Here is a 27,571-nt window from a genome sequence, read left to right on the forward strand (position 1 = left end):
CGAACAAACTCCCACAGTGGCCCGATTCCTCAAGGGGCTTCCGGCCTGTACTATGAAGCTGGATTAGCTCTTAGAGAGATAACTTCCAGGATAAGTTTCGGGTTTTCCGCACTACGAATGTGGATCTCTTTTTATCCAGACACGTTGCCCTGGTAACTGATGCTGAACGCCAAACCTGGTCCGGAGCAGGTGAATTCCAGGATAAGAGCTCACGGGGTGTGACAGACCGCCCGCTGACCAATCGGTGCTCTCGGGCGGGCTTGAAAGACCGCTCAGTCACCAACTTGCTCAGCCAGAGTGAAGTCCTCCAGCGCGGGACCACCCCCTGTCTTTTTGGCCCAACATTTTTTCTTATGGGCTGTGAACAAGCAATATCTTACCAATTATTATAACTGAGACATTGTCAGGAAAAAGTAGACGTGTGCAAATGGAATCTTTCATACTGACCACTTTGAAGGATGTTTTTATATTTATTTTTTATTTGCTCCCACGTCCTTTTTTCCCCACTGCTATTGCATCTGCAATACAAATTGCCTATAATGAGCGTTTTCCTTTGGATTTGTAGGAAAGTGGACTCTTTCTAATTATAAGGTCAGATATGATGCTGATCACACACACACTGACTGACAACATGAATAAATAAGGACCTATCTGCCCGTGTCGTCACATGATGAGATAGGTCTATTAATATCAGCATTTTGGAAATTTACGCATTAACAGAGTCGGCAATTTTTTGCCAGCAATCCCTCCGGCTTCTCACAGCGGCAGTCATGTTGCTCCTGGCCTAGATAATACTGCGTTACTCCTCGTATTTTTGCAGGATTATTTGCTGCTCCTGCGCCATAAAGTAGGTTGCTCTCTTCTCCATTGTGGAAAATGCTTTGGGGCTGCTAACCACGCCCATTTTATGTGTGAGCGCACAGATCCCAGCCAGGATTCACTTATCGAGTTGATAACGAGCTTCGTAGTACAGCAGATCTGGATGACGGAGATCCAATGAAGTTCAGCAAGTTGTCGCAGAGTTATCCTGGATGACTTAATCCAGCTTCGTAGTACAGGCCCCTGGTCTCTGACATATATGTATTTGTGTCTCTGTGGAATAAGTGATGAGATGAATGAAATAGGGCAAGTGGAGCACGCTTTTAACCCCCAGAATCCCACATACAGAGAGGATGCAACAGACCGAGGGGTCACAGGGGCTACGCTGATGTGCTAATGGGTCTCTGTTTGATATTTTCAAAACTTTCAGATTTCAAAAAAGAAAAAATTACACATCTCCAAAGAGGAAGAGTAGGTGCCGGTATGCCACCCTGAATTAACCTCAGTTAGCATTGTCTTTCTTGAGAAGAAGGGCAAGCCTCCAACTGAGTGTGTGCTTGGTGTTAGGTGTGTGTGTGTGTGTGTGTGTGTGTGTGTGTGTGTGTGTGTGTGTGTTTGAGCGCGTGCACATGTGTGAGCCCTGACAGTGGGAAGCTGCAATGTAATTGCTGACACTGTCCAGAGGATTGGATGTAATGAAGGTAGCTGCTTACAGGCTGCTTCATTAGTACAGCGTGGCCCAGGGCATTCCCTGTGTGTGTGTGTGTGTGTGTGTGTGTGTGTGTGTGTGTGTGTGTGTGTGTGTGTGTGTGTGTGTGTGTGTGTGTGTGTGTGTGTGTGTGTGTGTGTGTGTGTGTGTGTAAAGGAGGGGCATGCAAACTCTGTGTCCTGGGAAATAAAGGGAGTCGAAATGGTTTGCCCACACATAATGACTTAGGCACATACATACACACATGTATTAGCAACCACCCACTCACACATTAACAAACACATCAACAAGCGTTGTCAGTGAGTGGAACTGGTTGACTGTGAATTAAATCCATATAAGTTCATTTCCTCTGAGTGTGGGTAACAACAAAGGCTATTGTAGAAACCCTTCACTCAAAAAAACTGCTTTTACATTTCAGCTCAGATCCTGTTATACAAAGGGAATGACGCCTCTGTTGTCAAAGAGTAGCCAAGTGTCTTGAAGCTGCATTCTTTGTGATGATCTGTAGGGGGCAACTCAAAATAGACTTTTGATTCAGCATCTGGAATGAACTCTCTTCATTTTTACCAAAGTTGATATTTTTCTTATGAGTTAATGTGTCAGACACAGAGTATATTGTAAATTATGGTCAAATGAATGCCACAGGGGGGTTCACCATGGCGCAGTGATTAGCACTGCTGCCTCACTGCAAGAAGGTCACAGGTTGAATCCCAGTTCAGGCAAGCTGGGGCTTTTTATGTGGAGTTTGCATGTTCACCCTGAGGTGCACTGTGGATACTCCAGCTTCCTCCCAAAGTCCAAAAACATGCTCATCAGGTTAACTGTTGATTTTAAACTGACCATGAGAGTGTGCGTGAAAGCTTGTCTGTTACTGTGTGTCAACCCTAAGCTCAAGCCACCTGCAACCTTGATAGAAGATACTCTTACAGCATTAAAAAACATTTTTACAGCCTGTTTTAAAAAAAGGTAGGATCTGAATAGTTAATTTCTCTATCAGCACACTGTATGGGTGTTGAAACTTTTTTCAACTCAAGTTTATCCCTTCAGTGGCGCAGCTCATGTTTGGCGCCCTATAGCTGTTTGAGGGGAGGCTCAAAGCCTTTCACTTAGAATAGAATAGAACTTTATTGTCATTGTAACAAGTACAACGAAATTGAAGTCACAGCAGCAATCAAGAAAACTAAAGTAAAAGTTTATGGAGAGTTCAAAAAGGTCCATAAGAAAAAAGATGATGACAGCTTGTCCACCATTATCCAGTTCAGCCAGCCTCCACCTCCACAGGGTCCAGGACTGAGCTTCTTCAGTCATGCTCCATCTCTGTCTCCTGGATCCTGTCTGCTCACAGCAGGTGAAGTTCTTCCAATGTGGCGTTGGTGTCTGATGTTAGCTCCGTTAGCCATGTCTGTGAATAGCATGATGCTACCCCGACTTCTTGTACTCCCTCTGTTGCTGGGTTAGTACAGCTAGCTCGTACATCCTATTGGATATTGATCTTACATTCCCAATAACGATGGATGGAAGGACAGGTCGATGTCATCACTTCTTAGCTCACACCTGAGAACCAGCACATTGTCCTCACCTCCTTCTCCTCACCTTGTGGGAAGACATCAGGCCTTACACCAGTTAGCATTGACATGCTACAGGCTACTAACAGCTGAGTTCACATGTAAACAATGCAGCCATGGTTGCATGTAGGATCTCCAAACAAACACAGGAGAAAAGTAGTAAAAATATCACTGAAGCCACAAAAAGTTTGGTGTCCATGACCAACAAATGAGCCGTACAAAGTGATGATCCACTCCAAATACAAAGATTACGAAAACGAGATGAAAAAATTCAAGAAACGGACAAAGAAAAGAGAGCTGCTGCAAAACGCAGCCATAGCCAACAGTGACTCTTTTGCCAACTGTTTGACTACAGCGAGGGACCTCACCGCCATGAGCAGATTTAAAGATCAGGAAACACACATGACCTTTTAAAAGCTTTGGTTTATACATTGTATCACAAACATACCTCAAAAGAAAACATCATTGAAAAGAATTTCACATAGAGACTTGGGATAAGCTACTGACTGCAGGGACACTCAGGCAACCAACTATTGTAGATGCTGAAGGGTCAAATTGCTGAATTATATTTTCTTTCTTTTTCACTGCCAATGTTGTTGTTGTCTGGTCATGTGGTTGATAAACCTCACAGTGATTTGTATAATACACATAGGGAAATGGAAGAAATGTTGTAGGCAAATGTTGCTGTTGTATCTGCCACTAAAATTTGTCCACCAAGGAGGCTTATGAGGGTGAGTGTATGGGTTGGTTACCAGTTTCAAAACCGCCATTATTTTCAATCATTGTGTTCTTCTAATAAAGACTAAAGACTAAAACTGATTGTTAAAGCTGACCCCCACCTTAATGTTAAAAGCTTATTTGTATTTGGATTGTGATTGTGCATGTAGCACAGAAGCCCTGACCTGAAATGCTAGCCTGCTCGCTGCGGTTAGCTCAGATGCTACATGAGGACGTCTAGCTTCTTGAAGAGCTATTTCCAGAGTGGAGAGAGCAAGAGAAGCAGTGTGCAAGTGCGCAGAGTGAATCTGCAGCACCCAGTGTCCCTTCATGGCACTAAGAGGGTTATTTTAGTGTATCATTAGCTTGGACTGCCATGTTGCGTAGTTTGCCAGAGTGCAGGTCTTACTGCTCATGCCAATCAATCACCAACCTGAGGGGGCAGGAATGGTCACCTAGGTAACCAGATAATAGATGCCTGTCAGATGACCATCCCTGAGACTGAAGATTTTTTTGACAGTTTTCTGTGCATCCTTATTGATTTACTTGAGATTATCATATAATTACATTTTTTATCAGTGCTGTTTGCCTGTGTTTCCCTGTTAAGGCCTAAAAAATAGGTTCATATTCACAGAGACTTGAAAACATTGCAGAAAAATATTAAAAACAAATGCTTGAAATGCTTAAAAAAAGCAGTTTGTGTGTCTGTTTTGCAAAAATGTTCTTGTTGTGATAGGTCTGTCATTGCTCAGAAAAACTCTCTCAACACAAGTTAAATCTTGGCTGTAAAAATTGAAAAGGCACAATTGGTCATTGAGATAGTTATGTTGATCAATGTGCCGACCGTCAGTCAACACTAACGGTCAGTTCCTAGTCCTCCAAAGAGCCCAGACACCTTGGAGCTTGATGCTTCCTTGTTTGTCACTGCACAGTTCTGGGTGCCGTAGAGTTCCACTTTGCTTTGTTCCTCTGATTTCACGATGATTGCCTGAACAATATGCTAAAGCTGCAGCTGTGCTGATCAGGCTTTTGTCTCAGCTCTTAAGAAGCGTGGCTGGCATGAAATGGGATTTGCAGGCCGGGAGCTGGAGCTGGTGCTGGTCACGAGGAGGGCATCCGGTGGACCAGGCGATGACGAAGCTGCCATCTTTGTCGCATGGGAACCGGGCGGAGATGTAGTTGAGATTAACTTTCCACTTAGTGAACAATATGTCACTTACAATACGGTCATGTCTGTGGCTCCAGAAATCGACTTGACAGCAGTTTGTCCCAATCGGGGTTGGTGTGGTGGATGCCTATTTTCCTCTGCCATTAAACTGTCCTCCTGGTCAGCGAGGGTCATCTTTGATCACAAACCTGCCATTGATTCTGAGCAGCCATCTGCCAGCCTAACCTTGACCATTAAGACTGACAGCAGTCAAACCATAACCCTTGACCTCCATCTATCCCTCTCTCTGCCTCCTTTCTTTCCTCTCATCCATCCTTTCAGTGAGAGATCACAGAGAAGCAGGGAGATCGTTAGGCTTCCTCTATGAAGACCAATCGATACATGATCTGATTAGGCCTCAGCATATAGGTTTCACTACAAACCCTAAAAGCCTGCAGAAAAAGAGCCCCATTGCTAATGTTAGCCAATAGCTGTCCATTTCAGAGCCCATCCCCTGACCCTTCTGTCTTTAGTCATATCGAATAAAGTGAAATGAATGAGCTACGTATTTTCCATGCTTGTCCAAGGATACAAAACTGGATTGTGCAGCCAAGCCATGGTAGTTCTGGCGCAGCCCTGGGTTTCCCTGCATCAGCAGCTTGTAAGGATGAAGGAGGAGGAGGAGGAGGGGGTGTGATGGCAGAACAGGGGAGAAGAGGGAAGCTTCTAACAGGAGGAATCAGAAATGTGCAGTGATATTGATGCCAGTGTAAGCACATTTCTGTTGAAATCAATAGAGTTGCTCTCGAGCTCATTTTGGATTCTAACAAGAGAATAGTACCTGGCTCACTAATGGAGCAGACATGTCTGTAGATAACTAACTGAAGAACCTGACAGAGGAAAAAAAGGGAAGAATGTGCCAGTTAGGTGTGAATTCATTCATTCGTTTGTATTTCTCTCAGTCTGGTCTGATACTCTCCTTGTTACCTCTTGCATATGTTGTTTTCTGAGCCTTGGTGAATCCTGTCAAAATTAAAGGGTCATTTCACACAAACAAAACACTGTCTCACCTACATCAAGAGACATCTGGCCTGGCAGGCAGAATTATTTTCATTTCCTAGGTTCTTTTATGTGAGTCTTTTATATTCTTCTATACAGGAACCCTTTTTTAAGAATTTGGTTTCAGTCACTGGATTCAGAAAGCACAGAAACAAGTTTTAAAACTTACTCTTTTACTCTTTTACTCTTTTCTAAGTCTTTTTTTAGCTACATAAGACGACACAGGTGATTGTCTCATCACATCTAACATAGGAGAGTCTTTTGGTTGACTTTTTATGCATCATAATAGCATTTAGATCTCTGTAGTTGTACGTAGTTGAGTGACCAAGCATTGAGTCTTCTGTATGTAAGTCACAATTTAGTCTGAGTGAACAAATCCAAATTGAGCCCTATTTATTGATGTTAATATTATTATGCATAACAAAGGGGAATTGCTGTTTCACTCTGAACTGATGTCTGTATGAGTCTGCAGGATCTTTTGAATGTGTAAAAAAAAAAAAGGTTGTGTAAAGGCACTTTGCTTCCCCCTGAACGGAAAGATTGGGAACTGCAAGTATCCTGTAAACTCAAAAATATACGAAAGTTATTTGCTATAAGTGAGAATTTTAACTACTTCTAACCTCTATGACACAGTGTTTGAGTTTCTTTCGTTGCTCATATTAACACGCTAACAGTTAGCCAGCTAATAGTAATATAAGTGTCAGTCCAGGTTGACTAATTTTACTTACTCACTTACTTTTCTGAGTCCACTGTGGAAAAATGTCTAAAAACGTTTGAGCTTGTATCTGCCTTTTCATCTATGTTTTGTTTTGTTTTTGTTTTTTTACATATCAGCATGCCACTTGTGCTGCATTTGCTTAGAAATACTCGAGAGCAAAACACATAATTTTGGCATCTCTGGAGAAATCTTGGCAGCTAAAGTGAAAACATGCCAGCATTTTCTCTAAACTGAGTAATTTATTAGAACCTTATGCGAAAAAAGTCAAGCCAAACAATAAAAGCCTTTATCAATAAATGTCCTTCCCATTTTCTACGTTCACATACGACCAACACTTGAGTTCAAGTTAAGTCACAAGTCTCAGCTTGGTCCTTATCTTCTCTTGTATCTAATTGTATCTTTCATATCTTCTGCTGTGTTCATCACAATTCATAATGTAGCTTAGGTTATGGGCTTGTAGTTTATAAATCAGTAAAGCATTTTGATATGTGGATTTTCAGTCCTCTTGGCTAATGAAACATATTGGATACCATTCCTATTATAGGCTGCCTTCTTGTTCATGTTAAAATTCTGAAACTAATCTTGGAACTGCGGTCTGGATTTCTGCACTTTCTAATTCTTTCGACCATTATAATGAAACTCAACGTTCTTTTTTTCTTTTTATTTCAACGCTTTTACATCTTACCGATCTGGACAACATTAAACCATCTGCGTCACAAAAAAAAGTAAAATATCATAAAGAAAAGCAACCTTCTTTTTGACAATGCACATAAATGTATTTCTTTTAATCTGTTTCCAAATCATGGCATGTAACTGTATGTCCTGAGTCAACCCTGAAAGAAGCCGCTTGGCTGGTATGCAGCATCATTACAACTCGTGCTGCTCTCATACCCAGTACTCAGTTTCAGTACAGTGTTTGTTGAACTGTAATGTAAAATACTAGTGAAATGCTAACCTCTATTTGTTTTGTATCTTGTTCTGGCACATGCTTCAAAGGAACATAATCTGGCCTTTAAGATTAAACACAGTGCACATTTAGTTTGTGTGCGTGTGTGCATGTGTGTGTGCAAACAGCTATTAGAATGCCACGGTGTGCTGGCCTGCTCTGGGTCCTCTGCCATGAAAATGTCATGCTACATGTGGAGAAAAGCTGCAATATATACCTTATCCAATCACAGCCATACACACCTGCACACACTTTGCATGCACGTGCACACTCTTGCCAGGCTATATGATAATGCCACACCGAGCCATAGACACATTCATCAAGCCCGTTGTCATTAGAAACAAGGCTCATTATACTCACAGCCTGTGATTTATGATTAATATTTGCAAGGGGGTGTGGTGGATTGTCAAGCCCCTCCAATCCATTGATTTCACTGAAGAAGAAAAACTGAGATGGGGGAAGAAGATGTGTTTACGCGTGGGGGATGATGTTGAAGCTGCAGGGGCATTCCGGTCATGGCGTGGGAAATGAGATGAAGGAGAAGTAAAGCAAAAAGGGGGCTGTACAGTGCCATAATCAAGGTCTCCATATCCCCTGATGCTGTAAATTGTCTCTGGAACTTTTCTCTGTGGCTTCATTAGTAAGTGTCTTTTCAATATTTATGGCCCTGTTAATAAAACATCAATACACGATGCCCCTGTACATAGAGCTGCAGGCTGTTGGGTGCTGCAGTCTTGGGCTTTGCACTAATATTTAGATGATAAAGAGAGGGTTCAGGTGAGTGCTTTGCAGAGTGGGAGATGTGACAGAGTGGGCTGAGTGGTGGTAGGTCATGAAATGCAGATGCAGTGAAGTTCTTTTGAACACACACTGCAACACAGAAGACCAAAGGTGATAACTGTGATGATGGTATTTAGGTGTATCATGTGAGTGAGGTTAGCATGTCTTAATTATGAACGTATCATGACTTGGGCACACGTTTTATTTAATTCCAGTGGAAAAAGAAAGTTGGAGCACAATCAGTACAGTCTACCTCCTTCCCGGACATACAGCACCTATGGGACTGCAGTGCATGATGAGTGATGTTTCCATACCATTTTTTTTTCCTGTCATAAACTTCATTTTGCTGCCACCAAGTATCACTTCTTATGAACCAGCTGTGTTTTATACTTAGTTCTAATTGATGAAAACCCATAAAAGTGTTTGATTCTAAAAAACAAAAGTGACTCTGGGGTTCCTGCATCTGTGTCCTACTCACACTGAGGCTCCAAGTTGCATAGCAACCAATACACCATGCCTTACCAAGGGACTAAGTGGGACTAAGGGATAGGAATGGGTAGTGAATTCTGCGCTTTTATAGGTCAGACGAATTCTGTGTGTAGTACAGAGTACCAATTCATGTAAAATCAAACATTAGCATGTTTCAGTACCTAAACGCAGCATTGTGACTGTGAGTGAGTGGAAGAATTGTTGGTTCTCCATACTGAACATGAACACAGCATTGCAAGTTTGCATTTGCAAGTTGTAAGGGACATTGACAAGGCAGGAGATTCCCTGGTGCCTCGACATTTTGTCTGTGCTTTTTGCAGTTAATATGCCTGCTAACTACCAACATCACGTTTTACCTCTGTGTCCTATGCTTGTCCTATGCTGAAATCTGACCTTCAAACCTTTCAAAAAGAGCCTTCATTATTTACATGGTTCGCGGCAAGAAAACAAGTTGCTTCAAGGTGTATTGAATTTTGAGGCATATTTCTTCTTCGTTAGTCCGTTAGTTAGACCTGATTCAGAGAATTTTGACAGCAACCTTGAAAGAGTGTCAAGTTGGGTTGCCAGGTCTGACGACACACATCTTTCACAGTAGTTATGAATGAGCTTTTAATTGAGATAACTTCAAAGAATTACAAATCGGGATTACAGCGGGACAACAGGTTAAAAATAAGGAGACTCCCGCCGAAATCGGGAGAGTTGGCAGTTTCTGGTATTGGTGTGGAAATAACTGTTGATCCCATCCAGTAAGGTGACGAACAAGCTGATGAATGATAGTATAGAATTGGGGGAAATTGCTTTGTCTGAGCACTGTGGTTTATTGTTAACAAAGGCGGCTACTGTGTCACAGAAACATCAGCATAAATGGTGTCAGTTGACATTACTGCTTCACAAGCAGTGTCCAATGGTTTGTTAACTACTAGCTCCTCTTGAAAGTGGGCCTTATTCTAACAGTAGTCAGTCAACATTGGTAAGAAGCCTGAAAGAGCTTTATTTTACATTCTTGCTTAAATTCTCATACTGTTTGGCAGGAAGGCATTTCTAGCTTTGAGTGAAGTCACAACCTTCACTAACACATGCATGATATGCTTGTTGTTGCCATGGCTCTATTACATCTCTTACATATTCTCAAATACAATGTTAAATAAATCAAAAACACACACTTTTTACCTCATTTACTAACACAACTGACAGAAAGAGAACCATAAAAGAACAGTAGTTTCTAGTGGTGTGTTTACTTATTTGTCAGCATGTGAGAATCTGGAGACTGTCTGCATTTGTGTATCTTTGAGTCCATTCGCAGTCTAAATGCAATCTGTAAAGTTTTGGCCACACTCTTCAGGAAGAATCCATCCAAGTCAAATAGAAACAAACTTGGCCTCTTCATGCTGTTTCAAGCAAGCCAAGGCAAAATGCTACAAACAATTACTTTCTTGGAAAAGTAAAAGTAAGAAGCGCCCATACAGCAGAATGTACACCAGCCTGCCAAATAAGATAGTTAATTAATTGCAATGTAGGCAGAATTTTAAAAAAAGATATCACTTGCTGGGTTTGATGCCAAGACCCATGGTGGAATATTCTAATCCTGGTAAAGAAACACATTAGAGTGTAGATCAACATCAGGTGTTGCCTTTACCCCCTTTTTTCTGTACAAGGACAGAGGGAGGAGTTGAGCACTCGGTTGAACTCTCTGTGTCCTGCATGGTTGCTCCCATTATTTCCTTCATCATCCGTCCTTTTAATTCTCTTCCAATATCTTTTATCCCTCCTTGCATGTGCTGTATTTATTACTACATTTCTTTTTTTCCTCCTCTTATTGGGCCGGTGTTTCCTCCTTTTCCTCTCCTGCTTTCTTTGTCTGCCCCCCCTCTTTCCCCCCTTTGCCCTTTACGAGTATCCCCACTGCTGCTTCCCCTGCCCCTCTTCATCCTGAACCAGTGTTCTCTTAATCCTGTCAGAGTTAGGCTCCAGCTCGACTTTTCCTGAACTCCGCATGTCCATCCTCTCCTCCTCTGCTTCCCTCTCTCCTGGGAGACAGGGAGTGGGAGAGCCTGCCTGGGACACAGCTGTGAAGAAGAGCGCTGTCTCCCGCTCTCTGTCTTCGTTTCTGTGCACATCTGGTGCATTGAGGAGGGACTTAGTTATTTTGTTCTCTGTTGTTTTGTCCTTGGCTCAGCATGGGCTCAGGACTTCGGCCTGTCTGCACAGGAGAAGGTTTGGATTTGAGATGCGCATCGGCCCCCCTGTACCCACACAGATAAACCAGGCTTCTTTGGTATATATGTGGTATTAAAGTATTTAAGTTATTATAAGCTGGATCTCATTGCCTCCTCTTTCTTTTTATTTTTGTACGTTTTTTTCCTCCATAGTGTTCCTCAATGGCAGGCTTGGCAGTAGCAGGTGGAGTGTCGCACTCCTTGCATTATGTAACCCTACCCCAATTTAGATCTGACTTCAAATAAATGAAAATCAAGCTGCTGGTTGGCTCCTCTCCCCGCGGTTATAAATAGCATTTTCAAATCTTATCTAGAAACAGTGTTGTGGGGGGGACTTTGAAACGCAGCCCGACGATTAGGATCCCATTGTTTCACTCCACACCCCCTTCGTTCTCCCGGCTGCTTACAGTAAGCCTGCAGATCCGTGCGTATGAGTGTGTATCCCTGCACATGTGTACACATTCATCTGCATCACAGTGTGATAGAGATAGCAGCTAATGGTAAGATAGCATGAGAACGTGCCTGGTTTCGTGGGTTTGAGAGTTTATGAGTAACTGGTGTGTGTGTGTGAAAGAGAGAAAGAGAGTGTGTGTGACGCTGCTGGGTGTGTCTTTAATGATGGATGCTGCTGTTTACCCCACTGCTCCTCTCAGAATTAACAAGGTTGCTAAGATACGGGCTTTTAGATTGGGTTATCTGCTGTTATTGCTGTTACTATATTTTACCCAGCACTGCCAAACCTTTATTAATTTGGAAATTTACCCTGCCATGGAATGAGGATGCTGGCATGTGAGCACTGCTTCTCTTCTTCTGGCTGGAGGGGTTGGTTGTAGCGCTAAAAAGCCCCCTGGCTGCATGTCTACCCCACCCAATTACAACCATGTAGGCGGGTCCACACCTCTACTCATCATAAAACCTGTTTAATCCCAGTCCGGAGGCCTGTCATTTCTATTTGAAAGAAGAGCCAGTGAGAAATGAGACAGGAGGTAGTGATATCACTTTGGTGGAGGTTTATTGGTGTGCAGAGGTGTTGTCCCTCCCACCAGCAGATGTCAGCCCAATCCAGTGTTTGACCTCCATAGTAGCCTCTCCAAGGCTGGAGGTCCACTGACACTGCTGTGAGCTGATAAAGAAAAGGAAACAATTGAAATGCCAAGTAGACTGATTAGAGGAAGAAGATTCTTTTCCCTGCACATGTCAAGATGCATTCATACATTTTTTAAACATAAAAATTTGGAAATTCACTTTGGTTGATCTACAACAAACATGTCTTGAAATGTGCCAATTCAAACTGAATTATTTTTTCTCCACTGGATGCTCTTTTTTAGATCAGAAGTTTATGTTATATCCAAAATTACAAGCAAGCCAGATATCTGTCACTTTCTTTTGAGGGCAGCAGCATAAAGTGTCATAATGATAGATAAGCGCAGTCATAATTGGACTGGAAGCAGATTTTGGCTGAAGCAACTCTGGACGCTCTGTCTGCACTCTGATTTGTAGCACAAGATGTGTAAAACTGCTGATGCATGATGAGCTGTCTCGGGCTTTGTGTGTGTGTGTGTGTGTGTGTGTGTGTGTGTGTGTGTGTGTGTGTGTGTGTGTGTGTGTGTGTGTGTGTGTGTGTGTGTGTGTGTGTGTGTGTGTGTGTGTGTGTGTTCACGTCTCTATGCTTGAGTAAAGGTATATTCACCTGACAAATGCTTGTGTATTATAAAACATTTGCCCACATTAATGTATAAATACATCTGTTATTGTACATTGGAGCTGTATAAGTATGTGTGTGTGCGTGTGTGTGTGTGTGTGAGAGAGAGAGAGAGAGAGGGGACCTGCTATAAGGGAAAACCCCATTAGTGTGAGATCCAAAGGAGATAATGAGTGCTGACTGCTTTATGTCCTGGAAATGATGGAGTGGAACATAGTGGCAGTTTATGAATCCTCTCTGCCAGCGGCTAACAGAGTGACAGCATTAGCCTGCTAGCTGGCTAAGCTGCTGTATAACAGATGGACAGCACCTAGCCTGGTAGTTAACCAAAAGTATCCTTTTGAAAAAGACATTCAGCCTGTTAGCTTACTTAACTTTTAACACATGAAGTCCAAGAACATCTGCTTTCTAGTTTTTACTGAAAGGCCATTTGAGGACTTTTTAAATGTTATTAAAGTAGTCTTTTATATATCTGCCTGTTGATATGTCACGATTTAGAAATAATATTATCATAATATGTTATTTCAAATGCTATTCCTTGGTTTCTGTGGTTGACCTGACCACATAATCCATTTACAGCACATACTGTTGATTAAAAGTCCCCATGTCAACATTAAGCCAACCGGCAAAGTCTAGTTGTGAGAAGCCAGGTCTGCCCTGTTTTTGCAAAAAAAAATTAAAAAAAAATCTTGTTTTAATTGTGTCTAAAACCCGAGCTGAACTGTCAAAAAGGAAAAGGGCAGAAGAGCAGAAGAAAGCTAAACAAGAAAAGTGATAAAGCACCGGCTAAGCTGTTTGTGATAATGTTCATTACAACCCACAGCAGTTATTCTGCAGTGGTCTGCTCAAACTTGAGAGTGTATCAGTAAAATGAAGAGTGAAGTTACGTCTGCTCTGCTCAGCGAGGTTGTAGCTGGTAGATGAGCACTGGTATGACATAATGAGGATTCACTAACGTTACATGTTACAGACACGTCTTGGAGCCCCGACCTGTGAGAAGTGGTAAATATATCTGCTCTCCATTTGTTTGCTTTCAAAAGGAAAGATATTCGTTGGAAAGAGCCACATCCTTTTGACAGCGGGTGATAGTGCTCATGTGAAACAAAGTCTTTATCCCAGAAAACACTAGCTTTACAGGATAGTCCTCACGGTGCTTTCAAACTGTTTGCATACTTGTTACCTTTACTCCATATGGACAGCATCTTGGCATGCTAACATCTGGTGTGTTAAGACCTGAAAGTGACATTGTTAAATAAGGTTGACAAACAGCCTAAAAACTGAGCAGTATTACTGTACCATGTTGAAAATTTCATCAAAACAAGAATACTTAAGTTTGACTGACTTGATGTTTTTAAATCCTCCTTTGATGTTGCCTGAGAAAACAGATAATGACTTTTCCTCTACAAAACAGTCAAATACTGTTAATCTTCCGACTTTTAAAGTGACATACAGTCAGTTAAGTAGAGACTGTTTACAGTTACAGTATTTGGAGGACTACCTTGCTTACCAACTGTATAAAGATACAGAGACTCACCATTCACCAAACGTCTCCCTTTGTTTGGCTGGCTCATTTGACTGTTTTGTTTTAATTTGCTGTAGGCTAATGTGTAAGACTGAAGTTGCTCAAAAGAAATCTTTGGCGGCTGCTTGTCTTGTTCCGAAGGATTAAGATACAGCAGCAACAAGGAGAGACTTTTCATCATGCTTCAACTTTGAAATGAATATGGTTTTAAGCATAGTTACACACCCACCCTCTGCTCTTGAATACAAATCTTTACAACACTCAACTTCTACTACTTCTGAGATATTGAGTACTATGTTTTCAGAGCATGCTACAGATTGCTTGTGATGAACAGAGTACCATTAAATAATGGAGCTGTCTTTCTTTCACTAGCAAATAAGCAAAAGGAGAAAGATGTTAGAATACACTTTGAGCATGTAGATCTGTTCAGATTTATCTCATCTTAACTTGCAGGTCAAAAGAGACAGAATGAGCAATAACTTCTCTTGTGTTTTCATACATTTTTTCCCCCCTCATTGACATTTCTTCCCCTCTGATCACTTCTGGGCTTTGCGGGCTCTTGATGTCTTCCCCTGTGTACTGATCTCTCTCATGCTTCTTTGGCTCAGCCATTAACCCTCTATGAGCATGGGTTAGTGTTTGTGTTAGGGTCTATATGTCTTGATCCTGTGTGAGTGGTGTTACCCTGTGTAATGCTGTGGAGCTTGGACCTCCTGCTGTACTCTCGCTGCTGTAGCCTGGGGATGTTCAGGCCTTTGCACACACACACACACACACACACACACAAACAAACACAGATAGAGGCAAATTTAAGAGTAGATTTCACAGAAAAAGCAAATAAAAAATGTTAACTTTGGGGGAAAAAAAAGGTTTCATTTCCTCATTTGACTTTATTTTTGGGGTTTTATGTCTTTATTTAGAGGCTAGGGTAGTAGATCTGGTAGGTAACTGGGAGATCAAGTTAAAGGGCCAGTCTCACTCCAGCCTGAGCGTATTCTTTCTTTCAACAAATGTATTGAAGTAATCAACAAAGAAAAACTAATGGTTAAATACAGCAATCAGTAAGTGAGTCTGTGGTTAGCATTTTGCATATTAGCCGGGAGAGTTAGCAGATTGTGATCTGTGTTATCTGTCGCTGGCACTGAAGGTCCACATACACAATAAAAAATCTCAGTGCCCAAATCAAGGCCAGTGTCTCCTTCTCAACATTTGAATACCGTATTTTCTGCACTACAAGGCGCTTCGGAGTATAAGGCGCACCTTCGCTGAATGGCCTATTTGAAAACTGTTTTCATATATAGGGCGCACCGCATTATAAGGCGCATAGAATAGAAGCTATAGTAGTGGCTGGGGTTGCGTTATGCATCCACTAGATAAAGCTGCGCTAAAGGGAATGTCAACAAAACAGTCAGTAAGTCAGTCAAACTCAGGCTACATCCACACGGAGCCGCACATTTTCCTATCCAACTATTTTCTGAGCCGTTTTCAAAAAAAGTGCGCTGTAAAGACGAAGCTGTCCACAAAAGCCGTTTCCAGAGATCAGTTCAAATGCCAGACCTTTGGGGGGCACTGTATTGCTCTAACAATAAACAATAGAAGAAGCCCGGGCCAGCCTGTGAGCTAACATTAGCTCACAAAATTCCTCTTTACATGTTCTTACTGCTTACCGCTGTTACTCCGGCGAAGCCCCCTAACTATGGTAGGGGTATATATAAGGCACATCAGATTATAAGGCGCACTGTCGGCTTTTGAGTAAACTGAAGGCTTTTAGGTGCGCTTGTAGTGCGGAAAATACAGTAGTTCAACAGGAGACACTTAAACTTATGTAAGAAGAAGGAAACTTCCCCTTCCTCCCAAGCACAGCCCCAGCTCCACCTGTATCTAAAAGGGTTTCTCAAAAACAAGAGCTGTAAGAACAGGAGCAGGACTGGTCAGTTTTCTGATAGCACAGAGAGCAGTTTGACATTGGGGAGACAAGGCAAAAAGAGCGTTTTTGCGCAAGAGGCTAGTCAATAGGGCAACCATGGTAGAAAAATTACATCAAAAACTGCAATATTATCCCACTTATGTAAACAGGAAGAACTCTGTTTGTCACTCATGTAAACAGGCTATTCCGAACATTTCAGAAACCGGAATATTGACCTTAACCAGATTATTGACTGCGTGTAAATGTAGCCAGTTATGAGCTGACTTTCAAATTATTCAAAAATGCTGCTAAATGCTGCAAAGTCCTGTACTCATGGTGGATTAAGATAAGATAAGACTCCTTATCTTGTCTTGATGTTGGGTTTCTGTTAATAAAATTTTATTAATATTTACGGGTCTAGACCTGTAAATGTTTTTGTAAAGTGTCTTGAAATAACATTTGTTATGATTTGGCGCTATATAAATAAAGATTGATTGAAAACCACATTTAAAGTTTAGAATCTATCATTAAAATGTACTTATTTTCCTTCCATCAGGTCTTAAAATGTCTTAAATTTGGTTTTTAAAAAGCTTGTGGGTACTTTGTAGCCTATGTTCATAGGGTGCAGCATTGTAATTTCATGCATAAAATTGAGATTTTGGGCTCTAATTTCGTGGCGCAGCGCAGGGGGCGCAAGCCTGGCGCAGCCTGCGCAGTGCTAATTTTGTGCGGCGCACCGCCGTGTGCTGCCAATTTGACAATTTGGTAGACCGTCTGCGCAGAGATGGGTGTGACGGCGCGCCAGGGGGAGGTGTCGGCAGATTCATGTTGGCTCAGTGACAATTTCATGCCAAAAAAGTGCGCTGAAAGCTCACCAGCTCCAACCTGGTCTATCCTCGGCGCAAGGCGGAGCGCACCCCACACAGCTGTAATTTGGTGACAGGCGCACATGTGCGCACATGTCATCAAAGCCTCAGAGGCAGGTTTCCAGAGTGTCAGGCACATTTTGATGCAGTAAACAATCACAGCAACCACTATTTAATGTAACTGTCTGAACCAGCATATACATTTATATCTATATTAACTGTCCCGTCACAGCTGATGTCAGATTAAAGCCGTTTGTCATAATGGAAAGTTAACCTGACGGCAGCTGGAAGTTTGATGCACATCTTACAATTAAACAATAAACAGCCTTAACATCTGATAATGAATAAATATCTGGTTCTCTCATTTCATTTAATTCAAAGAAAAGAGGGAGAGAAAAGACGAAGAAAAAAACAGACAAAATAAATGTATGTCTCTCAGGATTTACCTGTGATTTCCCATATTTCTCTGTTTTAGTCTTTATTTTTAACGTGATCTAAAAAGATGGAGTACATTGTTGTAAGGAGGATGAGGTGGAGACACTAGGAGAGTATACAGTATATCACCAAAGGCTCTGCTTGGCAATGACAAACCAGGAGTGCAGGTGGATCAAAAGTATTCCGAATGGATAAGCCAGCTGTGTAACTACCTCTTAATTTTTTACTCCGGATAAAGACAAAGGAACAGATTAAATCTGTCCCGGGAGCTGGCCCACAAGGTGACACGCGTCGTGTCCTCCGATGCGCCCCGCTGTCCATTGACCTGCGCAGGCACAGCGGCTCTGACCGTCTCCGCTACCAGCATTCTCTCCGTGGTGCTGGAGATCACTCAGACCAATCAGACGCTGCGCCTCAGTTGCAGGGCATTTAAAGGCGAGGAGAGGCGCTCATTTGATTGGTGAAAACAGCGCTCGGCTGTGTTAAACCCACTCATGGCTTTTCTACTCCCTCTCTGCCATTTGCACGGAGGGAGGCGTGGACGCGCAGCTCTGCCCTCATGTGCGCCTGTACTGCGCCTCTCTTGGCACTGCAGGAAACTTGCAAAGTGCGCCGGTCACGCCCTGTGTACACGGCAAAGGCCGGCGCAGGGCAGGTGCGCCTGCGCCTGGTCTACGAAATTAGAGCCCTTTGTGTTAAAGTAAATGCAGTGCAAAGTAATTGTGATATGTGTGTCACTTTATTGAATCTTGAACTTAATCACAGTGTTTTTAGTGCTAACTAATATTAGCTGGAAAATGCAAAGATGGACAAGAATAGAAAAAAACTTTCAGGAACTTCAGAAGTAACACTTAATATGAGGTTTATACAGGATTAAAATTTAAAGGCTTAACTTGTGCATCTCATTAAAATTGTATTTTACTGAAATTGAATTAACAAGATATGAGCTGCAGCTTGTCTGTAAATGTTTTACCACTGAACAGAAGGATTGGATATTGGAAGTGACCAACTGTCTCTCTGGCCTTTTTTGTCTGTCTGCTTGTTGTTGTTCAGCCATGTAGAAGCATTGACCTTTAGCTTGCTGTGTGCTGTGGGAAGTAGCGCCCTCTGGGGTGGGACAGGGTCACTGCATTATGTCTTCACTTTAGCCATGACCTTAGACTGTCGGGTTGGAAGTAGAGCTAAGTCGATGTCTGCTGCGATCACAAAATCTGTGCTTTCTGCCACATTGCAGGTTTTGGGGATATTGATGCAGTGCATACCTGGAGAAAGGTGCATGGGCGGAGTTTGGAGAGTGGGAGGGTGAAGCGTCATGAATTCTTGCGCACCTTTTTCCCCCCACCACCCTCTCACTCTCTTTCCTCCATCCTCTCTCCTTCTCTCCCCCATCTTCTGCTCTTGCACAGGATCACATTAATATTCCTTTGAAGCCTGTTTCAACTGCAGCCACATCTCCCTCTTTTCCCCTCTCCTTCTCTTCTTTTCCTGATTCCTTCCCTGCCATTGTTTTGCAGAAAGGAATCGCTTTCTCCACTACTCCTTCCTACCAGTGCAGCATGCAGGGAGGGGCAGTTTCATTACCTTCAGTCAGGAGTTCCCCCTTGTTGCACACATGCACCCACACACCCACACATGCATGTGCACATGCTCACACACACACAGATCGAGGGGTGGTGGGTACCGATGCCTTTGACAGAGCTTGTTGATTGGTTCAGAATGGTTGCTGCCTCTTGTAGGAGAGTGGAGCGGCTATTTTTAGATCAAGGGGTAGCTGGGAGAGAAAGACTGAGGAAGGCTTTGTGTGTGTGTGTGTGTGTGTATGTGTGTGTGTGTGTGTGCATGAGAGCGTGCGTGTGTAAGGAATACTGCAGTCTTGAAGGAAGTTCCCCATCACACACACAAACACACACACATGCACTTATGCAGCAGTGCCCCTCTAAAGCCAGGGTGGTGTGTATTCCATGTGCCTGCTCCCCTTTTTCTCTACTCCCTCAGCCCTTTTTTTCTCGCTATAACTCATCCTCCCATCCCTCCTTCCCTCCCGCAGCCTTTCTGTCTCTCTTGAGTCTCCCTCTCTCTTTTCCGAGCTGTGCAAATGTCAGCACTCTCCCATTTATTTGCCAGAGCCGAGAGCAACGTCCTGCACCCTCTGTTTACCTCTGTCTCCACATTGCTGCCCCATCGGCACCGTTTTCCTCCACTTCCCTTTTTTTTTCTCTCCACCTGACATCCCCATTTTACCCACTCCTCTCCACCTCTGTCTCCATCCTTTTCCCATCCCTATCACTTCTTTCCGTCACATCCCCTCCCTTTGACACCCGACTTCCATTTTTTACACCATTCTTGCTTCACCCATCCACTCACCCTGTCCCTCCTTCTGCCTCCCTCCCCTCGTTTATGGATCATGGCACTTCATTGGAGAAACATGATGACATTTCCAGTCTTGTCTAAAGCTAGCGCATCAGGTTTTTTTTTTTTTGGATTAGATCCACTGCACCACCACTACCATCGCCACCCTCACAACTCCCTCGGGTGCTTCCTTTTGCTTCTATTTTTAGGACTCAAGCTTGTCTGTTCACGTTTGGCCCCGTCAGATCAAAAAGCACCTTGTCCCTCTCGTCATCCTCATCTGTCTGTCTCTTTTTGGTTGTTTTGTCATATTCTTTTTTTTTTTACATTTCCCGCTGCTTGTGTCTATGTCTTCCACACTGTCTCACTCCATCCATCACCCCATCCGCCTGTGATCCCCACGATGACTCATGTGGCTCCCACCTGCTCTGCATTTGAGGGGCATGGAGACAATGAAGGTGTGGCGTCCCTCAGTGTGTGTAGAGTTGCTCAGTTTGAACATTTCTTTTTAACATGGTGACCACATTTGATTTGTCATTCACTTTAGGAGAAACTCGTGGGTCAAAGGACATGGAGTAAGGATGTGAAGCTTCATTTAACTCAAAATGTTGGATTCATAATCCAGGCTGGTACCAAAAGTGTGGGAGTCCCCAATGAGACCCATGTTATTGCTCATATTGTACCAGGGAAGACTTTCTTGTTTACACCCATTTTGAACATAAAAAGCAAAAACATAAGTTGTGCATACATTTTCAAAATTTAGGGTGAAGCTGATTTGACTGACTGATGGTTGCTTTGCCCCTGTTTTCTTTGATCACAAACTTCTGCAGATCACCTTTTGCTACTCCATTTTTAGATCGCTGCCTTGGGCACATTTCTGGCTCAACAGACATGTAAAACACATCACTGTGTTCATCCTCAGATAATCATGATCTTAGCATTTCTGATAGCCCCAGCACAAAGGCAGGTTTTTCAGACCCAAGTCAAACCCAATACTCCTGCTTCAGATCAGAGGACACAAAGGAGTTCCGATGTCCCCTTGATGCATCATCATCGTCATCATCATCATCACTATGGTAACCACACAGCTGTGTATACTGACTTGAGGTCATTAGGGGAAAGAGAAACTTGTGTTTGTTTGCCTAAACAGCCAACACACACACAAACACACTGGTGACATCTCTCCTGTGTTTTTTAACTATTTCACCGTGCGTGATGAATGTAAAAAGCCCTGCCACTGCTGTCGTCGCCGCCCATCCGAGCCCCCCTCACGATTTTCGTGGAAATTGTCTTGTTTCATATTGTGATAACAAGCATGCTTTTAATATGAAAGGATTTTGAAGGTATGTTGGTAGACGAAAAACAATCATTATAAGCAGCTGTTTAATGCATTAAACCACAGAGGAGACACACACTCTCATATTGTTATATTGTCTGTTACCCCTCCTTCTCTCTGTCTCTCTCTGTTACCTGAGAGCAGGTGTGGAGACATTCCTCCCACAATGCAAGATCTCTGTGAGCCCCAGAAACAGGTCACACCTGTGACTTTTTTATTATAATTTCACAGGTGTATAGTAAGGGCCAAGCGTAACAATGAATACAGACAGATGTTTTTAGAGGGATGGGAGCCTCATTTTTATGTTTTGTCAAAAAAGGTACCTCTATATTTTTTATTTTGTTTTGTTTTTTAATTCTATTTTAATTGTTTTTCTTTGTGTACCTATCATTTTAGTTTCTGAAGTTCCTTTGAAGTAAAAAATAGATCTCTTTCACTTTTTTTCTTATCGCTTGTCTCACTGATATCTTCGTATTTCCCAAAAATGGCAGATGAGGAGTTGTTCTTGAACCAACTCTTGAGTGTCCTTTTTTTTTTTTTTTTAGAAAACTTGAATAAGGAAGCAATGGCTCATCCTGTATTGATGTGTATGCAAAAAAAAGTTATCAATGAAATGCTTTTCAGATTTTTAAGTTTTCTGTCACACGTCCATCATCATTCATGGCTCAGCATTGTGTCTGTGTTTCAAAACCAGAACTGGTTCCTTCCTTCTATAAGATGTAAAAACGGTGAACCAAGGAGCACAAAGCAGCCTTTTGATTTCCAGGAAGATAATAGTGATGGGAATTTCAGCTCTTTATATACAGCTGGCTCCATTGGCTCAGTTCCCTTAAAAGAACCGGCTCTTTAGGTTTCCAAATGACTCCTCCCATTTTTTGTTGCCTAGATTAATAAATTACCCAAAATAATGTAAATAATGTGTAAAATAAATTATTCATGTAAAAAAAAATTCATTACATAAGATGTTCATTATTATTTATATGGCTTTACTTATATACCCAATATACTTAACATGGAGAAGAGTGCTACAAAAAGTAAAAATAAATTTTAAAAAAGTACAACAAATATCTCTATTATCAGTCGAAAACCTCTTATCATGTATTTGTAAACTTATACTGCTTACAAAGTAACAACATAGACAAGCTTAAAGACTCACAAAACAAAACAGCTACTGATCAGGAGCTGGCCCCAGTTGATTACCTCAAAGAGCTGCATTGTTCATGACTGACACATTGAAGACAAAACAGTTTAGTTTTTGTTATCATTCTACTTGACTTACTCGTCTTTTATAAGAAATAGATTATTTTATCTATGGGTCTATGTAACAATACCAGTTGGTCCTGTTGTTTGTGAGCTAATTGAATTTCCATCTCTCTGTCTCTGCAGTGAGTGACAGCTGTTTTCGAAACCTCGCCGAGGACCGCAGTGGCATCAACCTCAAAGATCTCGTCCACGATCCCTCCCTGTGAGTATCAACACTTTCATATCAGCCTTAGCTTAAACAAAACATCTTACAGCACCTTCACGTTCACAATCATTTACTCTGGAGTTGAGTCCTTCAACCAGTTTTAAGCTACCCCTTTTTACTTCCATACACGTTTACTTTCAGTTTGTTGTGCAAGATTTTGACTGAAAATAACTCCTCACAATAACATGTTTGGGAGCTTGCTGTCACCCTATGGAGAGAGATTCCCAGCATGCATGGCAACAACAAAAGAGCTGCAGAACTCTGTTTGAGGATTTCTCTTTGTTGCTGCGAGGAGTCATTATTTGCTCAAAGATGCAGACGGAGGTGAAATCAGCTAATGTTTTCATAACAAGGGAGGGATTGCTACTTGTTGTTTTTGCAGCCTTTAAAGGCTTGAAAAGGTTCCTTGTTTCAGGTTTTCTCAATGCACAATTTGTATATCTCTGATGTAGACATCCCAAATGGGATGATGTGTTCTTTGTTAACTCAGGTCACAAAAATACAAAAGCGATCATGAATGTCTCTTTTTTTAAATCAAGCATGTGAAGATGTCCACTGAAAACCACTTGACCCAATCAGAGTAGAAAATTAACATTTACATCCCTGACAATTTGTTGAACTTTTTTGGAGCTCTTGCATAAAGGGTACTTGTGCTATGGTGACGGTTTTTGCAGTTTTATCAATTCCACAGTGCATCCAGAAATTATTTGCTATTTGATTTTTAATACATTTGCAAAAAAAATGAAAAAAAAAAACAAACAAACGAAAAAAAAACTTTATTTTGAATTTTTGTCAATACGGGATGTTGTGTGTTGAATTTTGAGAGAAAAAAAAGAATTTACTCCTTTTTGGAATGAGGCTGTAATACAACTGGGGATGGGTATTTATTAGATTTTATTTATACCAATGCCCTTATCCATGCGGCTTATCAATCAGATTCTTTATTGATTCTCTTATCAGTTCCTCCTGGGAATTTTCTGTGCACAAAAAGTAGGGTTTAAAGGTTTTCTGTGCCAAAAGCATTTTACTGAGGTTTTAGGTAAATAAATATGAAATCAGTCATATTGACATCATCATTGATCTGGATATCTTTGGACATGAGTACGTATAAGTCAAAAACACATATCATGTGTGGTTGATGTACACTTGTTATATGTTATTGACTGAAATAGGTCATCTAGTTTCTCATGTGGTTATAGAGCAGTTGTTTAAGTTGTTTGGAACCTTGCCACAGTTTTGAAGCCAGCCATGAGCCTGTGTGTCACTCTCATTTGGAGTTCTCAGTATCGTTTAAAAAGGGTAATTGTGATATGTTTCTGTGATGAAAGTTGAAATTCTGTTGTAAAACGAAGATGTACCAATGTATGCTAACTGCTAGCATATCATTGTAATTTCCTGTATAGGTTAACATCAAGCTAGCGGTATTTTGTTTATATATTTTTGAGAAATAATGAGATGTTTACCATGTTGAATGTGTTGAATAGGAATCTCATGTGAGAGAGTAATTTACATTTCCTTGTGTGTTCAGTTCTTCAGTAAAACTTAAAGCTGAAAATCCTGAATCAGAGTTTTCTTGGGAAATTGTTATCTGACTGCTAAGAAATGACAGCTGCAGCAGACTAGTTGCCGTAATGTCCGGCAGCTCTGGCAAAGAATAAAGAATCAATAGGAGAATCGTTAAGCACAAAGGCTAGCGATATCAATGGATCGAAACATTTTGATTGTTTCTTAAAACATTGATCTGTTCTTAACAGGAACCGCTTTTCAGTACCTATCCCCAAATATCACAGATGTGGACAAAAAGTGAAGTGATGTGAATACTTTTATGCACTGTACATGTTCTTGCCTTGTGAAATGATTGTCACTAGTCTACCTTGGATATATCTATTTGCCTGGTGTGGCTCTGGGTTTGCACCGGTTGCATGATAGAAACATCATACCAAGACAGGCAGGAAAATCATGGCTCCAAGATAAAAACTAATACTTTTTTTTTTTCAAATCCTGCTTATGTATTTCTTAAACCCTGGGCATTAATTGGCAGCTGTGGCAGCCTCCACTCTTTAAAGACCATCTCAGATATTTTGGATGTTTTGGTTTTGCTCTAATTCAGACACAAGACAGTCACCAAGGTCTGGTACTGATATTTGGTGATATGGTGTGCTTCTCAATTCAAGATAATAGGAAGACAGAGAGGTGGGATATAAGCAAGCCAGTCAGGTTTTCTGGAAGCCAAGAGAGTCTCTGGAAGCTTCAACTTAAACCTCTGTCCACACACTTCTGGCCATATGATGTAAGATGAATATGCCTACAACAGCAGTCTACAACAGAAGCAATGTTATCTTTCATGTCTGATTTGATGTCACTAAGATTTACATGTGGGGCTCAAGCGATGTTAGATTTAATCAATATCACAGCCTATATCACACATTGCATTTTGAAATGTCGTCTCAGCCCATGACTGGAAACACTGCACGCTGTGACCCCGACACGCAGCCTCAGACACACTTCTCTGCACATCAGAAACATTCTCCATACAGACATTGATCTGCTGGTGCTGCCCTGCTCCTCTGTCACAATATCACACCAGTCGATACCAGTGGAGCGTAACCAGTCCCCCCGTTATGGGACCCCCTGACTGATCCATGCTTGTCATGTCCTTTACGGTGTGTTTATTTTGAAGCTGATGTGTATCGTGTGTGTCGGCTCTGTGTGACACAGAGAGGGAGCGTGAGGAGGCCTGTGCCATGTCATGTGCGTCACGCCAGAAAGAGTGCCACACAGTGATTATGGATCCATGGCATGTTTGTTTGCACAGGATGGACAGCGGGGAAACTTGGAGTGGTCACACTTGTTTAGTTAAGCTGTGTGAACACAAACAAATAGGCTTTTATTCATGTGTGTTTTGTGAGTTTTTTTCTTTTAACTCTTCCAGAGCGCTGCAACAAAAAGATTAAAATGACTCAGTTCTACCTGGTTGGATTAATGTACTTCAGCTTTCATCCATTGTCACTCCCCTTTTTTTTACCCTCAAGTTTTACTATTTAAGCTTGTTGAACCAAAATAGATCAGTATTGACTAAAGTATTTTAGTGTCAAGTAATAGTAAGTTCTTAGGGGAAACACTTACTTAGTGTTGCCCCATGTATGGAGGTTGTAGCAGTTCAATTCCATTCCATTTCTTATTACTTTCTCTGTCTGTATGTGTTTGTGTTAGATTCTTTGGTAAAATTTAAAAGTAGCAAGTTCATTGAAGATGGCCAAATAACTACACCGGTGCTTTGTAATCTGTTTCTCAGTCACAACCATAGACTGTGAAAAATATGGATGTCATCTTGCTGAAGTGAAGTCTCCACAAAAAAGCTGCATCCCCTGATGACTGGCTTACAGGTCAAAAAAATCTGTCTCTCCAGTCATTCCAGATGGGCTGTGGTCAAACTTTACAAAATTAATACACCTTGTAGAAATGTTTCCCAAGTCGGATCGTTGTGGTGATTTAAAGATATAATTTGACTGCCTTGTGTTCAAGTCCTCTTTTTACTGAAAAGTTTTAAATTCATTCATTACAAGAAGTTAAAAACAAGGTTTTACGTCACATTTAATGTGGATTAACAGCTGCCATTTTTGTGTATTTCTTTCTGGGATTGTAAAATATGTTGGGAGGAAGAGTCAAGAAGTGATAAGACTCGCGTAAGAAAAAAATACATATGTATATATTAGGGCTGGGCAACGATTAAAACTTTTAATTGTAATTAATCGCGTGATTTCCCTGATTAATCATAATTAATTGCATTGTAAATTCAAAATCTAATAATGAATTCAAAAACAGTGTATAGTGCACTTTTATTGGAATGTTCTACCATATGAATGAAAGTGCTATAACATCTGTCATGCAAACACTAAATCAGTACTTGTTATACAGTAATAGTTAAATCACATATTTAGTGCAAATCAAATTAACAAAATGTAAATACAAAATTAAAGCTTATTGCCACTGTCAGGGCATTAAAGTGATGGAACAAGTTGGGTCCTATCACAAGGTTTAGGGCAGAAATTACCCCTACAGCAGTGTTTTTGTGCAGCAGTAGCCCAGGGCGCTCGCACCAAACACTCCCACCCTGCTCGTCAGACGGTTTCCTCTGCACTCAGACGGGGCCAATTTTTACTTGACCAAAAACACAAATAAACGGACTCCCACCGAAAAAATCTGATATCGGTCTGCATTCACGCTTTATTTAGAGAATTTTCAGTGCGTTATTTCACACAAAAACACAGCTAAATAAGGCTCTAGTTCTCATCGTGTCTCTTCGTCCTGGCAGACTACCTGCGTTTGTTTATATCTGGCACGCCGCGCGCGCGGACTGATACACCAAGTGGCGAGCGCCTTTAAGTTCCGTGGCGTTGCCCCTCTTCTCCATGCTTGTTTTGGTTACTCATCGTGTTTTTCCGCCAATTTCATTTCCGGTTCTGCCGCGGTCAGCAACAGACATTTACAAAATAAAAGCATGTGAGCAACATGCACTAATGTGCGATAAAATATTCAACGACGTTAATAGATTGACGGGTTAACGCGAAAATAACGCGTTAACTTGCCCAGCACTAGTATATATATTTTTTTATCACCAGGTAAGTGTCATATAGATGTTGCTTTTTACCTCCAGTTCTCGCTGAAGAACTGAGAGACTGTATTGCGCACGTCTGCAAGGCCTATTCCTAGTCTCTACACTTCTTTTTTTGTTGTTGTCTCTCCACATAGAATGGAACAAATTGCCAAGGCAGCACATTCGTTTGTGTTGAACATCTTCTGTGTTCGTCTCCCACTTCCG

General features: G+C 41.6%; 1 protein-coding gene across 8 annotated transcripts in view; it reads left to right on the forward strand.

Moving 5' to 3' along the window:
- gphnb (gephyrin b) overlaps positions 1–27,571 on the forward strand; it is a 124,479-nt gene that overhangs the window by 17,587 nt on the left and 79,321 nt on the right. For all 8 annotated transcript variants that reach the window (XM_074684716.1, XM_074684717.1, XM_074684719.1 and 5 more), the window contains exon 2: positions 22,668–22,746. In XM_074684716.1, coding sequence (XP_074540817.1) covers positions 22,668–22,746 — 79 coding nt within the window. The remainder of the gene's footprint in view (positions 1–22,667; positions 22,747–27,571) is intronic.

Source organism: Halichoeres trimaculatus, unplaced genomic scaffold (assembly GCF_033239565.1).
Source record: "Halichoeres trimaculatus isolate MK-OKI-2021-1 unplaced genomic scaffold, fHalTri1.1 fHalTri1_scaffold_13, whole genome shotgun sequence".
Lineage (NCBI taxonomy): Eukaryota > Metazoa > Chordata > Actinopteri > Labriformes > Labridae > Halichoeres > Halichoeres trimaculatus.